This window comes from Wasmannia auropunctata, unplaced genomic scaffold (genome assembly GCF_000956235.1).
Source record: "Wasmannia auropunctata unplaced genomic scaffold, wasmannia.A_1.0 LD336106.1, whole genome shotgun sequence".
In the NCBI taxonomy this organism is placed as follows: Eukaryota; Metazoa; Arthropoda; class Insecta; order Hymenoptera; family Formicidae; genus Wasmannia; species Wasmannia auropunctata.
Window position 1 is genome coordinate 5,652,417 of NW_012026784.1, and position 15,342 is coordinate 5,667,758.

Here is a 15,342-nt window from a genome sequence, read left to right on the forward strand (position 1 = left end):
TTCTTGCAAGTATATTTATTAACTGTATTTATCGGAAGCAAGACAGGTTTCGTGCAATCCATAATTTCGCTTACGGAGCAGTTAAAAGTTCATATCCTTCACATAGTTCGATAATGGGCAAATGTACAATGATTGCTTACACATGTACGTGTGTATGTAAAGTGTAATATGTGACAAATATATTTATATATATACACTTCTATTTAAGAAAAAAAAAGGAGGATGGAATGTGTAAGAATTAAAGTAACAATATTTCCTGAAGCATACATGATCGTTTCCGTATTTCGTAAAAAATGTATGTTAATGTCATATGATTGGAACGGATTTTAAATTATATAACACGATATAGCTTATACATAAATTACATATATTACATTCGTTAATTGCAGGAAGCAATCGAGGAATGAAGGAAGATACAAATAAATAAGAAATGTGGAAAGTAAATCAAATAAAAACTATGGAAAAAAATTTTTTTTATTTATGATGGACATTGAAAGTCGAATATAGTTCAGCAAAATGGTCGATCACTGACAGTTAATACGGACGTTAACATAATTGCAAACATTACAATTATCTGATGTAAGTCCATCACTGCAAGTTCTTTCCCCATCTTCCATTTTTTTAATATATATATATAAATAAAACTGTATTGCCTAATACAAAATTGGACACAAAAACAAAAACATTGTTACATACATCTCTCGCAATTAATTGCTTACACATCGCGATTATGAAGAATTCCTGTTGCCACTTTCCCTCATATTACAGAGTATGTACAATTTATCAAGAAATATCACTAAACAGAGATTTTACTTTATATATTGCAAGTTAATTTCATTGCAAATTAAGATTGGAAGTCGAACTGTTTGTTTCATTTTTAACTAAATTTCACAGCTTTCTAGCATGTGTTGCAGTCTTGATTTCCTGTTTACCTAGAAACACACATATAAAAATAAAGATTAGTTTTAATGATCAAAATCTCGATTTTAGTCGACATAAAATTTTGCATTATAATTCAAGATGTTTGGTTGATATTAGACGCTACGCCTAGAAAATCGTCGCAGCGAGAATCTGACTACCAATTTGATCTAACATGTCTGTGCAGTAACAAACACAAGTAAAAAGTGTTGGTCACGAATATTTACATGTGTATCTATAAGTGGTGACATTAAAGTCTGACGTTAACTCTTTATTAATAGGATTTATAGGATAAAAATCTTAATACAAGATTCTTAATAATAATAATATGACTCACAAAATTTGTCCAGAATTTATTGAGTATCTAAGGATATTCTTAGAACTTTTCTTCTTCAAGACCATGCTTGAAGAACATGAGTACAGGCACAGATTCGCCGTCGATCTCACGGTACTCCATAAGGCCCACAATTCCATCAATATCCATAGAAGTACCGGTGAAGAATTGCAATTCCTTGAAGCGGCTTAGGATGTCCTTCATAACTTTGTTCATATTAGTTTTAAAAACCTCTACTTGATCAGGCGCAGTTTCCTCTAGCTTTGCTACTAATCTGTAAAAAGAATTTAGAAAATTCCATGTTTAGAATACAGAATGAAAGCCAATAAATCTATAAAGATCACTCACTTCTTCATGTAATCTTTGAGGTATAACGTGTAAGATTTCTTATCTCCGAAGGCAAACGTTTCCTGAAGGCGATGGTTCAATACGACGTCCACGCCAGACTCTACCGCTTCGTCGGTACCTTCGTCAGCCTCCTCCGCGGATGGATTAAAACCAGCAATTTCGATATCGCCACCCTTACGGGTAACTAACTGTAAAAATTAAATTTAAAAAATCTTATGCCGATGCTCCTTGCACAAAGTACTTTTACGAGTAACATGTGTGTGTATACATATAGGTATATATACCTTGCCATATACTTCATATATAACGTCGTCCACCAGTTTCATCTTGTAGGTATCGGAGAACATCTCGTCTCCTAAAATATATATATACAGAATATTATAATACATGCTTAAGTATCTCGTTTTGTGCGAAGATTAGATCTCATGATTTTATATTAGTCATCACACGAGCACGTTACTCCCGCTATCGTACGAATCTTTTGGAATGTTCGAGAACATATGGAGAGGTTAGGAATTTGATACACGATGTAAATCACGATGCAACAATCACGCTGGATCCGTCGTGCAACGTCGAGGCCTGCGAGTGCAATTCCGCGCGGAAAATCGACACGGGAATGTTTCTCAATGTGTCGAGTATCGCCGAGAAATGCCCGCTATCGTTCAGATATTTTCCCTTCCCTATTATCACGTTTCGGCAACGAGAGAGAAAAAATACTCGGCCCACGCGATCGCGGGCAGCGTTCCTCGTTTACTCACCGGTGAAAATATCCTTATAAATCTTCATTGTGGAAGATGGAGAAAGATTCAACTGCAGCTAAAACTAAACAAGACACGGTCACCCAAAGGAGCGCACCAGAAAAGAAGGAGACTCGACGAACGTCTGGTCTGGCAGGCGTCTATATCAATTTCAACGCGACCAAGGCTGCCAAACGCATTGACTGAAATTGACGACGACTCTTGCAGCGCCACTCCGGGCGCTTACAAATCTTACGATTGGCCATCTGGGGAGAATTCAGGATTTCTAACCGCGAAGTCTTGAAAACTCTTTCCACAAAGATTATTAATATTGCGAGAATCTTAATTACAAGGAAATTGCATGCAATAAACATTTGTTTTGCACATTTTACATAAACTGCTTTGTTAAATTATCGCTTATATTACTTAAATAAAATTCAAATCTATTATATTTTTTTATAAACAAATTTTTATAAAAGAATGATTGCTTTTATATAGCGCCTTTGATAAAGTCCCAATCGCGATCATAACTGCTCTCATATCGTTTTCGGACGAAGCGGATTTAGCGATTAATAACGTCACATGTTCTCCTCGTCCAATCAGAAATCTAAAATAAAGCATGTGACGTCATTACGCTCTCGGAGCGAACAAACCCGCTCCCCCCGGTCGCTAGCTTCTCTTTCCGGCCATAGGTTGCACATAGAGGCGCTTCCTGGTGCTAGAGGCGCCTTGTCCTATCGGTCAATGACACGTGTTGACGCATGCGCGGGAAGTGCGCTCGCCAGATGTTATTTTTTTCTCACGCGCTTAATAGTTATTAACGTTGTGTGAGAGTTGATCCCGAGAACGCTTGCCCAAGTGTGCTGCTTTCATCGAAGAATCTCGATTGCGAGTCGGTAGCTGCGGATCCTTTCGACCTCCAGGTAGGCGATCGGTGATTACTCATTTCGCTGTTGCAAGCGAAAGCCCGTCGCTGTTGCGCCGCGAAATTTTCTGTCTCCTGTCGATCGACGCCAAGGGAGTCCGTTCCTCCATCTTGCCAAGTCACTGTTCTTCCTCGTCTCTGTACCGCGCGATCGATTATTACACATTAGGTTTGTAGCCACAAGCTTCGGATTATCCCACTTACTTTGAATACGTCAAAATAACGCGAATAGGTTTAATCTTGTATTGCGTCTAGCAGAGTTAGATAATTTGGGCTTCCTACAGTTTCGGAGGCTGTGCTACAAATGCTGCGAAGCGTACATTTCTTTGTCCTAATTTATTTCGTCAGTCGAACGCCTCGAAGCATTCGTAGTGCCAAGTGAACCGCAGCCGTAAACTTATGACTATCACGCGTTTTGTAAAGATCTATTTTGTAGTTTATTAGTTTGTATTAATGTAGATTACTTATAAAAGATACAATTAACTTATGTAAAAAGAGAGAAAGAAAATGAATGAAATTAAGTAGAAGGAATGGGCTCCAAGAAATAAATCAAATACAGTGAAATAATAGTCGATGAGAGCCAAACATGGATGTTGGTGTGCGAGATTTTTATTGTTACAATATCCAATCACAGCGCAGATCTTGTGTAGTTGGATATTGCAACAAAATAAAAATTTTCCAACACTCATGTTTGTCTCTCATTGGCTATTCATTATATTTGATAGAAAATAAAGTCCGTTTTGGAGAACAGTTATAGAGATCAAGTGTGAAATTAAAATTCTATAAAATTATGTCTTGTTTTTTCCACTGAATTTTTTAAAATTAAATCTTTAACCTTTATATATATTCTCAAACATTGCATTTTTATGCAATTAATATATTACAATTATAATAATTATTGTATTTTAACAAATGTTTACTAATAATAATATATAGAATATATTATTATTATAAAATATATTAACTTTGTATGTATTTTTTTCCTTGTACAGATTCATCATGCAAATCTTCGTGAAAACTCTTACTGGAAAAACCATCACCCTCGAGGTGGAAGCTTCTGACACTATAGAGAATGTCAAAGCTAAGATCCAGGACAAAGAAGGTATTCCTCCAGATCAACAACGTTTGATCTTTGCTGGCAAGCAACTAGAGGATGGCAGAACTCTTTCTGATTACAACATCCAGAAGGAATCTACGCTTCATCTGGTTCTACGTCTTCGCGGAGGTATGCAAATCTTTGTGAAAACTCTCACTGGCAAAACCATCACCCTCGAAGTTGAAGCCTCTGACACAATCGAGAACGTAAAAGCCAAGATCCAAGACAAAGAAGGCATTCCCCCGGATCAGCAGCGTCTGATTTTTGCCGGCAAGCAACTCGAAGATGGCAGGACTCTTTCAGATTATAACATCCAGAAAGAGTCTACGCTCCATTTGGTTCTGCGTCTTCGAGGAGGCATGCAAATCTTCGTGAAAACTCTCACCGGCAAAACCATCACCCTCGAAGTTGAAGCCTCTGACACAATAGAAAACGTGAAGGCCAAAATCCAGGACAAAGAAGGAATTCCACCGGATCAACAGCGTTTGATTTTCGCTGGCAAGCAGCTGGAAGACGGCAGAACCCTTTCCGATTACAACATCCAAAAAGAATCTACACTCCACTTAGTTTTACGACTTCGCGGAGGCGCGCTGTGAGCTGGAAGTCGGTAGAAATGTCCGCTAGTCGTAAATTAAGTAACATCAGTAGTATGGAGGTAGCGTTTATTACTTTTTGTTTAATTTATGCTTCGAATATTTACATATACCTATATAACATTACTTTTAAATATTCACGAAGTACAACAAGAATGTAAAAAATTGTAATCCAATATATATATGCAGATGGATGCATTCTTGGGTAATAAACATTAAATTGCATTCAGATTTAATCTTGAATGATTTTACTATGAATTTTAAGACGCAACCAGAATTTTCCTTTCTAGGATTTATTAAAATAACTTTATAAGTATAACCATATTGCTTATGCCTTCGTAAATATTACAGAATAAAATATTGAGTTTTCAAACAGACTATTTAGCTATTAGTTTCGATGCTGGTAAAGAAAATATATTTTTTAAGTATTTGATATATCGCAATCACTTTTGAACGATGAATATTGATAAACTTATAAATTCTATTTGTTTTATCGATAAATATATACAAATATTAATACATTTTTTCGCGTTCTTAACTAGAAAGAAAGATAATTTTCGCAAAAAATTCATTTACGTTAATGTACATGCGACATAATGATTCAATGAAAAATTACACCTCGATTCGCGCTGATTATATGTACGATTGTATACATGATGATCGTCAGACGTAATTAATATTCAGTTTAATGCAAATAATATATTTGAATAGCGAATGCAAAAATTAAAATTTTTAAATCGTACTAATGAAATAATTTATGCATTAATTCACTGGTAATCTGAATGAACATACGAGTCACGTGGGATGGTTTCTTCAATGCTGTGCAATTTTTGTACTGATCTTTCTTACTGGCTTCAATAATAAATATATACTTATACGGGTCCTGTAATAATCAATAATTACATTATCGCGCTGCGTTACGTGAAATTAGCACAGCTTCAATAATTATGGGTTACTCACCTATAAAACTTAACAACACTGGTAAGAATATTAGACCGTGTGCCGCACCGAACAGAACAATTCCCAAGTACATTCTGAAATAAAAAACCCGGAAAATCTGTGACTTGGCAAATGCCAGCACCACGATTCCCACGAATTTCGTTAAAGTAATTCCGGAGAATACCTGCAAGATAATGCGAGAATGAATTTGTATGTATGTACGTATAAAATTTAATATTTTATCCAAGAAAATTAAGAAATTCTTTCAAGATATTTAAATTCAGAAATATCGTTCTTTTTTTTTCGTTTAACATTTAATTGGACTTACTGAACTCCCCATAACGGAAAGAGCTTCCGATGCTTTACCGATCCTCGTCATCGCTACAGAAGTGGTGTAGGAATGCACTATGTGACTGCAAAATTCTACAGAGATACCAGCCGCCTACAAAAATTCATGCCTTAATGCACAATAAATTTATTATATAATAATTTAACTAATTTAAAAAATATATAATTTTACACGTACAAATATTAAGTGGTGATACAATTTTATATTGTAATCTGGTAATGGAGTAAATATCTATATAACGATGTTATTAAATTAATAATAGAAATAATTATTTTACTAACAATAATGAATATCATCAAGATTCAGCCGAGGCTAGATATTAGTGTCCAATGCTTTAAAAAATTTTTTTAATTCAATTACAGTATATTTTACTGAAATTTGAAAATTTATAAAAAAAGCATTGGGCACCAATATCTAATCTCGTCGAATCTTGACGGTTCTCATTATTATTTGTTGTATATATAAGGCGGCCTTATTTGAAGTTATTAATAATTATAATTATTTAATTATAGCTGATATTGTCTAATTGGAAAAAAGATGAGATGAACTATTATATTGAGTCGAAATATTAATAGCTTAATAGTTACAAACCATGACTAAATTTACAAGAGAGACGCATTCAAGCTTATGTTCCACCAGTACATTAGGCCCGCCAAATCGATTATTATCATCAAGACAGTAAGAACGACTATCACTGCAGAGAATAATGATAATCCTGTGAGAAACACTGTCACTACGAAAATCACAGCAAGGGATAAGCTTATCGACGTCAAAGTCTCCTGCCAGATGGTTAAATACTGCTCGTAAAACACGTAGAATACACTGAAACGTACAACAAAAAATTTATTCGTATTTAAAAAATTTTAAAATTTATTTGATAATTAACAGTGATAATAATCACCCAATTTTTTTCAAGTTAGGCAATTGCTTTAAAAATATGGAATTCTTTTTAATCGCAATCAAATCTTATTGGAATCTTACCTATATGGAAATACATGAACTTTTCCATTGGACACCTCGGCATTGTTGATCATATTTGTGATGTTTTCCGCTATTATCCTGGCAGCTCGCAACGCCTCGTACCAATCGGATGATTTTTTTAAGGGCGTATGGTAACCCATGAAATACGAGTCGTTCACATTTGTCAGACCGAACTCATCATAATGAAAGTTTATTGCCTGTTCAAACAAAAATTCAGTAGATTTTATTATTAAAAAAAAGATTAATTTTTAAATACCTTTAAAAATTAGATAGATTAATTTTTATTTTAATTTTTTTTGCTGCGTTTTAGAAAAACTTGGAAATTGAAAACTCGTTTTTTATACGGCATCGTAAAAATTTTCCATTAGTAACTTATCAAAGTACAGTGGTTTTTTATATAATGTTGACTTACATCTAAGTAAGTGGGTCTGCCAGCTTTGGCGCACTTTTCATCTGGAATGTCGTTCACGAAATATGGGATATACCTTCTGAAACTCGTTTCATTCGGACGCGAGGAACTCTTGTCAATGAGAATCTCGCAGGGCTTACACTTTTCTGTAAATTATGTTACTATCATCAAGTTAAATTTGCTTAAAATTGATAAGAAAGAAAAGTACGTATGAGTATAAAACGTATGTTTCTTTCGAAAATTGATATTATGCACATACATATGTATGTATTAATATCATAATTTAATGTAATACCGATACATACTATTATTATGTAAACAAAAAGATTGGTTGTTCGCGTAATATTTGCAACAGGTACTAATTGACGACCAATCGAGGTAGTCATCTATCCAAGATGAAGCTGCTTTAGACAAATAGGACCTGCAATTATTAATAGATAAAATTCTCCCTGCGTATAATTTTCAAATAATTATTTTTAAGTAAATATTTTTGGTGTAGCCATAAAAATCCCGAGAAAATGATTGCAAATGCCAAATTGATTAACGTACGTGACGTAAAATTAATGTAATGAAACAAATTGAATTTTGTTGAAATACGAAGTGGAAGAAAAATATAATTTTATCTTCCTAGTTTTATTTATAGCTTGCAGCACATTTTTCCGAGATTCCTCAAATGAGAGATACAAACTCGGAGGATTGCTTGGCGGCCGAATAGATCTGCGTGTATAAGGAATCCGTGTTGCATCCTTGGCCGCCGCATATGATGTTCTGTACTTCCTTCTTACTATAATTTAGGCCTTCTGTCAGCACGAAGTATACGGGTGGGCCCATCGATAAAAGGTCTTCCATGTACTAAAAATATAACTTCGCTACAGCTGCACTGTCATGTAACGTGTAATATTCCGTAAATACATACAACATATACGATACATGATATTCTAAAAATATGAAATATCTTCACTTTAGTGTTTTTAATAAGAGAAAATATTTCTTGCGATTTTTAAACGACGCATAAATAATTAACTGCGCATTGAATTATAACAATTACGGTTTCTATAATTTTTATATAGTTTTCTTGATCTTTTATATGTATATATTTACCGTAAAATATTTGAGAACATAGGAATCTTCAGGCATCGAGAGCTTCTGATCCAGTCCAATCTCGATCTGCGGTAAGACTATGATGTGAGTAGCGAGAGCAGCGATGAAGATCACTATGACGACAGATCTAACTGGCGTTCTCATTATAAACGGTGTGTAGGTGCGCTCGAAGATTGCGTGAACGATACCGTCGCGCTCATCGATATTTGGGTCGTTCTTGACGGGAACGCAACAGAAAACGTCCAGGCGATTATTCTAAAAAATATTGGTCGTTTCGCTTTAAAAAGGGTACTGGTCAAGCTCTAAAAATCTCGTGAAAAATTGAAATATTAATGTGTTGCTAGGATAATTAAAATTCTTAGAAAAATTAACATAATTGCAATAATGTAAATATAATTAAAATAACATGAATTTGCATTTGTATATATTAATTGTTGAAAATACGATTTTTCTCACATAGAACGACAACATTTTTTTATAAACATTTTTATTAAAAGTTTGTTAAAATACTTTACCTCAGCTCTCCGGGAGTCAAGGGCTAATAAAGCGACGAAGGCCGTTGTTTGAAGGAGGAAGTTAATTAAAATCGATAGCGAGGCATACATCGCGAAGGTGTTGACCGCTGGCATTGCGGAAAACGCCCCTGAAATTTTTATTTTTCACATTATAATTATTAACAGAAGGAAAGATCATTCTCCTTTATTTTTTTTAAAATAATTTATATGATTAATATTTTTAGGTGTACTCATATGTACGTACCAATGAGGAAGCAGAAACATTCGGAGGTGCTGGTAAGCAGCATCGAGGGTCCGACTGCAGCCAAAATTCTACCGATGTGCTCGGGAATTGTTTCGTCGATGTTCCGTGGAGTTCTCTGATGATTTTGCACCAAGATGAAAATGTTGTCGACTCCGACAGCCAGCACTAAGAAAGGTATTACCTGAACAACAATTTACCATTAAATTTTTTCTGTGTAAACGTACTTTAAATATATTTAAATTGCATTTAATAGACAAAGATCGACGTGCGTTTAACTTTCTGGTCACGTCCATGTGAATTTTGCATTATTTAAAAATATTAGGAAATAATTTATTTTTTAAATTTTTTTTTACACGAAATTACATACTTATTTCAATTTTATTGCGTAATTTGTTTTGCGTACTTGCAAGAAATTTACGTAGAGGCTTTATATAAATAGGAATTATATAAATAATTAAATCTTCAAATTAATTATTATTGAATTAATTAATAATTAATAAATGTTCGAATTATTATACCTCGATTGTGAGCAGAGTGGTTGCTACGCCAATATAGCCGAAAACGCCGAGAGAGCAACCGACTGATGCTATGACTATGATGATCCCACCGACGCTCAATACGATTTTGCTCTCGGTCTAAATTGAAAAATTAAAATTGAAGCGCTTTGCGCCATACATCTATTTAATAATTTTGCGATATTGATTGTGATTGATAAAACTTACGAAACAGCCAACAATGGAAGCCCTGATTTTGCCGAGAGCCAAGGCAACATAAACGAACATGACAAGGTAACTGATAACCACCGTTATCATTTCCGCTTTCGACGTCCTATCCAGTTCGTCCTGTATTGATTTTTCGGTAGTCCATGCGACGTCCATGAAATCCGGTCGACCATCTTGGTCCCATTTTTCCATAAAGTCGAGAAAGCTAAAATTTATAATAATCGCGCGATTTCACACATCTAATTCGTACATTAATTATTTTCAACGCCATTTCATTTTTATTCTCTTTTCTCTCTTAATTGTTACGCACCGTTGTTCCCATTTAGTGATCGGTATGAGGTCCTTCTCATCGAGCGAATTTCGCACCAGAAACGTTAATATTATTCCAGTCGCTTTAATATAATCCGAGGAATCGTATTGAAATTCGCCTTCTCTCAGAAAACCTCCGACCGCTAGGGCAGGTATTATGGGTCCCTTGTACGGCGCCAGGCATTCCGTATTATAAGAATTTCTGAAAGAGAATTTATTTAGAACTAAAATCTTAAATAAAATGGAATTTTTTAAGCAATCTTTATCGTGCAAAAGATATGCTTTTGGAAGAGAGAGATCCAATAACTTGCTGCTTAAATTTGCCAATTTACGTTCACGTTTTCCTTCTATTGGGAAATTGTTTACTTTAACTAATTGAATTATTGTATTAATATTCTGAATTATAAATGTACGTTTAAGAAGTATTAAGAATTATTATTGTAAATTTTTGTGGAAAATGCTATTATTGCATGATTTATCAGACACATAAATGAATTTATTTAAAACTAGAATCTTAAATAAAATGAAATTTTTTAAACAATTTCCATTAGGCAAAAGATATGCTTTTGGAAGAGAGATCTAACTTTGCTACTCTAATTTGCTAAACACGTTTACATTTTTTCTCGTTTGGGAAATTGCCTACTTTAACTTAATTAAATTACTATGTCAATATCCTGACTTATAAATGATAGACTTAAGAAGCATAGAATTATTTACTGTCATAAATTTTTATTGAGAATGCTATTATGACATGATTTATATCAGACATACACGTAAGCGTAGATTGATCATTACTTACTGCATACATTTGTACAAGTAATCCAGATAGTTAGTTTCATATCCATCGACTGTAAGCGTGTCATTAAACTTCTTGAGGTCATTTTGAAAATATCCCCATACACTTTGCACAGTGCAGAGATTGAGAGTAACTGGCCCGGTAAATTCGCTTTGTACGGGGGCATAGCAGATCTTTTCCAGTCCTTCATCGGTTTCTTGACCTAACTGCGAACGTTACAAATATTAACCGTGGATAAAGATCTTTAATTATTGTGTCTCGAATAGTGAATAATATAGCAATAAGTTTCTTGATTGTACATACTTGAAGAATCTCTTGCTGCAGGTCATATACGGCTAGCAAGAATTCCCTGTTAAACACCGGTCCGAATTTCATAACTCCGATCGAAGTGTTATGACTTATCTATTGCAAAGGTTTATTTTTACATTAGGATTTTTTATTATTTTAGAAATATTTACATATATAATAATAAATAGATTTTTAAGTGTAGATAAATTTCTTTAATATATTTCTTTATATTAAAGAATATATTATAAAAATATAACGTCGAGTATTGCCTTTAAATTTTACCTTGTCAAGACCAACAGATTTTATATAGATTTGCTCGGTTCGATAGAACGGCTGAAATCGATTATCGTAAAAATCCTTTTCTAATCTCGATCTGCTGCTCGGTGCCGCCCATATTTCTACGGGGTTTACCGTCACCGAGAGGTAGTTGATTCCGTAACTCAGGCCGAGAACGATGTACGAGATCGTGAACAAAGTGATAATAGGATACTTGGCGAATGCTGTTAAACATCGAAAACCGTATTAACATTTATTACTCGCAGTTAAAATTTCGTTTTTCCGCATGTAATAGTATGACAGAGAAATAATTAATGCAATCAAAAAATAATAATTCTCTGTGTTGAGACATAATTTTAATTTGTATTTAACTGTGCGAGAAATGTGTACAAGAAAATATTATTATCAATAGATTTTTCATCATTAAGATACCATGTGCACATTTATATCTATGAATCATAAAATTTATGAAAGGTACAGTTACCTGTTCCCCACGTAGCGAAGGCTACTTCGAAGATTTTTTTATAACTTTGTCTACAGTTTCTGTCAGTCTTTTTTGTTGGTGTCTTAGAACAACCTAGAAGTGCAGAAGAAGAAAATACAGAATCTCAAAGATTAAATAGAAAAGTTACAAAAATTCAATATTAATTATAAATCGATTTTCCTGCTATTCATACCTATCTTACAGTTCCTGAGCAAGGTGTACGTGCCACCTGCTACAATTGTAATTAAAATGACAAGTATAGCGGCTATAACGGCGTAGCCATTAAATTCGCCGATCATGAACGTATCGTCTGACTTAATGTTTAATTTCGTGAAGGGACACGCGGTGGGACAGTCGACGCAGCTGCAGACCATTGACGAGTTCTGGCAAAAAAAAAAGAAAAATAAAAACTATAGAATTTAGCATTTAAATTGAATAAATAAGTTTCGAAGTCCATTTTATCATCGGAAGCGCTTCTTCCTTTTGCACTTACGTCGTAAGCCTCGCTGCAATTTTTGGTCGTAGCATTCCAAGGCTCGTCGCCCCATTCGTCGGCTGCGTCGTAAATATATGTCATCTGGAAGGGTATGAAAGGGTTCACTTTGATATTGCCCATGAACTCGTACCACCTTTAAGAATTAAAAGCCATATGTATTGCGCGTGGTTCAGTTCATATTTAATTCGTTGTTTCGACGATCGCGCACGTGCGCGTCATGCCTCACACTTACAATTTCGGAGAGCATCTGCTGGCTCCGTTCGAGCCGCAGGCCAAATCCATGGCCAAGCTTCCGCTCGTAGGATTGACAACGTTTTTGCAAGAATCGTACGTTCCATTTACGAACGTTTCCGTAACATGAACCTAAAGTACGGTCAGCAACATATTAGATTCCTTCGCAGCATATTGTTTTTAATTTTGCCATTGCAAATCATCTATCGCTTCATTCGTCATATGAATTTATTATTTTTTACATTTATTACCTTTATTTATTATTATTAATTTCGTAATTACATTACTTATCGTTATTTGACTCCTAATAAGAGCTTAAGCATAGTTGTTCGTTTTTCTTTTTTTTTTTCACATCAACTTTATACTAGGATTTATCTTCTTTTTTAAAAAGCTTAGAAAATTTACGTAAGAGTTAAAATACACTCTTGAGGATCACCTGAGATTCGACGACGTACTCGGCACCATTATCCTGGGAACTGTTAGTCACCCTCACGAATCGACCCTGCTCGCGGCTGCAAGTGAGGTCGCAAATCAGTCGAAACATATTTCTTACGCAGGTCGGACACCTGCCGAAAATATCTGCCGCCGTGTTCATGTTAAAGTCCATCGTGACGATCTGAGCGGCGTCGCAGCATGTTATCGGCGATTCTGCAGGACGTCAAAAACGTTCCAGTTACGTAAACGCGTAATTATTCTCGGAAGCGGAGATGCCATTTGATACATTCTCCAATCGCTTATACCTATAGCGTAATCCACAAACGAGTCTCACAAAGGTGTACTTCAATATACAAACCGTTGTTCTCAAAGAAGTGCGGGCATCTCTTCCGCAGGATAGCTTCGGCCGTCGCGTTGTTAATCGGCTGAGCGACGACGTCGTCCTTTGCCACGCAAGTCCGTGGTTTTCCCGCCATAATTCCGCATTCACCGTACCACGCACACTGTTGATCCGCTGAGATCAAGACGCAACACAGCGCGAGAAGAAGACCGAATGCTTCCGACTTCGTCATATTGTATCCGAGGAAACGCTATTAATCGAGGAATTTACACAGAAGAACGTTCTCCGAAATCGGTTTAATTCCGTGACTCAATATAGCTATCGACAGCGCGCGAATTAGCAGTGAGAATCGGACTCGCAGGACTTTGAGACGCCGCTATTATCGCGGGTAAGTCAATAAATACCACCCTTTGGCAATGCGCTACCTCGAATGACGAACTCTCATCTCACGCCCTTGTTCATTTCCGCGCCCGCACAATAAATCTTTCCGCGCGTTGAACGCTCGATGCATTATTTTTTTCAGCGCTATAGATAGTCCAATTTCTTCGTGGAATCTAACTTTGAACGTGATGGCTTCCTTCCCGCCGAGTGTATCCACCGTAATCCTTTTCGTGTAATTTTATATAGTCACTGTATAATCACTGTGATTATGTTTCGCTTCGCAGATTCTCCGTTCTCACCTCGCGGATTGCGCCGATCGCACTGTCGGATGCATTAACAAGAGTTTCGAGATATTTAGATATTTTCATTATTCCCTTTCCTCGATCAAGAATGAACAACTGGTGACCGATGTATATCATCATATCAAATCGCATTTATCGAGCCACCTGATGCCTTGCAGCTTATCACGCAGGTGAGAATTCGAAACATTTCCTTATCAACGGAACGGTAGCATAGTCGATATTAGACGGATGTTGAGATCTTTTCAGCTGTTCAATCGGGATCGAATTGAATGAAACTGGTATTACAAAAACCGAAAGATTTTTCTCTCATTAGGGCATCGACGACACACTGTTAAAGATATCTTTAACAGTATCTTATCGGTGTGAAAACAGTTTCTGTCCTAGAGAAAAAGTTACATGATCGATACCCAGACAGATGAGTGATAATGGTACAATTGCTTTCTTTTGTATTATTTTTATTAAGTTAATAAAAATAAAATAAAAATTAATATAATAGGAATAAATTGTCGCTATTGCGACATTTGAGCTTCTATATTCTCAATCAGTCGATATGACGCTTTTTACGTGCGAATGTTTGAATATTCTCTCTGGGTAAATTCTTGGAATTAATTATATTCAAAGAGTATTTAAAAGCTAATTCATATATTTAGGAAGACCTACTTATTACTCATCTGCAATATATATTAATCACTTTACGACTCAATTCAGAATTATCGAACACCTGTGAGTTATCGATATCTTATATCTTTATGAAACAATGTGATAAAACTTTTTGTATTCTTGTTGCACGTGT

General features: G+C 35.2%; 2 protein-coding genes and 1 pseudogene across 3 annotated transcripts; 1 reads left to right on the forward strand and 2 right to left on the reverse strand.

The window, feature by feature from the left end:
• Positions 1-456: 456 nt before the first annotated feature.
• On the reverse strand, positions 457-2,498 carry LOC105454472 (translationally-controlled tumor protein homolog). Its single transcript, XM_011697092.1, has 5 exons — positions 2,359-2,498; positions 1,885-1,955; positions 1,601-1,788; positions 1,256-1,526; positions 457-932 (listed from the first exon to the last, which is right to left on the reverse strand). The coding sequence occupies exons 1-4, from the start codon at positions 2,384-2,386 to the stop codon at positions 1,295-1,297; spliced, it is 519 nt and encodes a 172-aa protein (XP_011695394.1). The 5' UTR covers positions 2,387-2,498; the 3' UTR covers positions 457-932; positions 1,256-1,294.
• A 607-nt stretch (positions 2,499-3,105) lies between these two features.
• LOC105454479 (polyubiquitin-B) lies at positions 3,106-5,008 on the forward strand. Of its 2 annotated transcripts, none has more exons than XM_011697102.1 (2): positions 3,106-3,260; positions 4,255-5,008. In XM_011697102.1, exon 2 carries the CDS (start codon positions 4,262-4,264, stop codon positions 4,952-4,954), a length of 693 nt encoding a protein of 230 aa, XP_011695404.1. In that variant the 5' UTR covers positions 3,106-3,260; positions 4,255-4,261; the 3' UTR covers positions 4,955-5,008. The 2 variants fall into 2 exon arrangements, with proteins under 2 accessions (XP_011695404.1, XP_011695413.1); XM_011697111.1 differs by lacking the exon at positions 3,106-3,260 and adding an exon at positions 3,298-3,431.
• A 219-nt stretch (positions 5,009-5,227) lies between these two features.
• On the reverse strand, positions 5,228-14,677 carry LOC105454490 (annotated as a pseudogene).
• Positions 14,678-15,342: the final 665 nt, after the last annotated feature.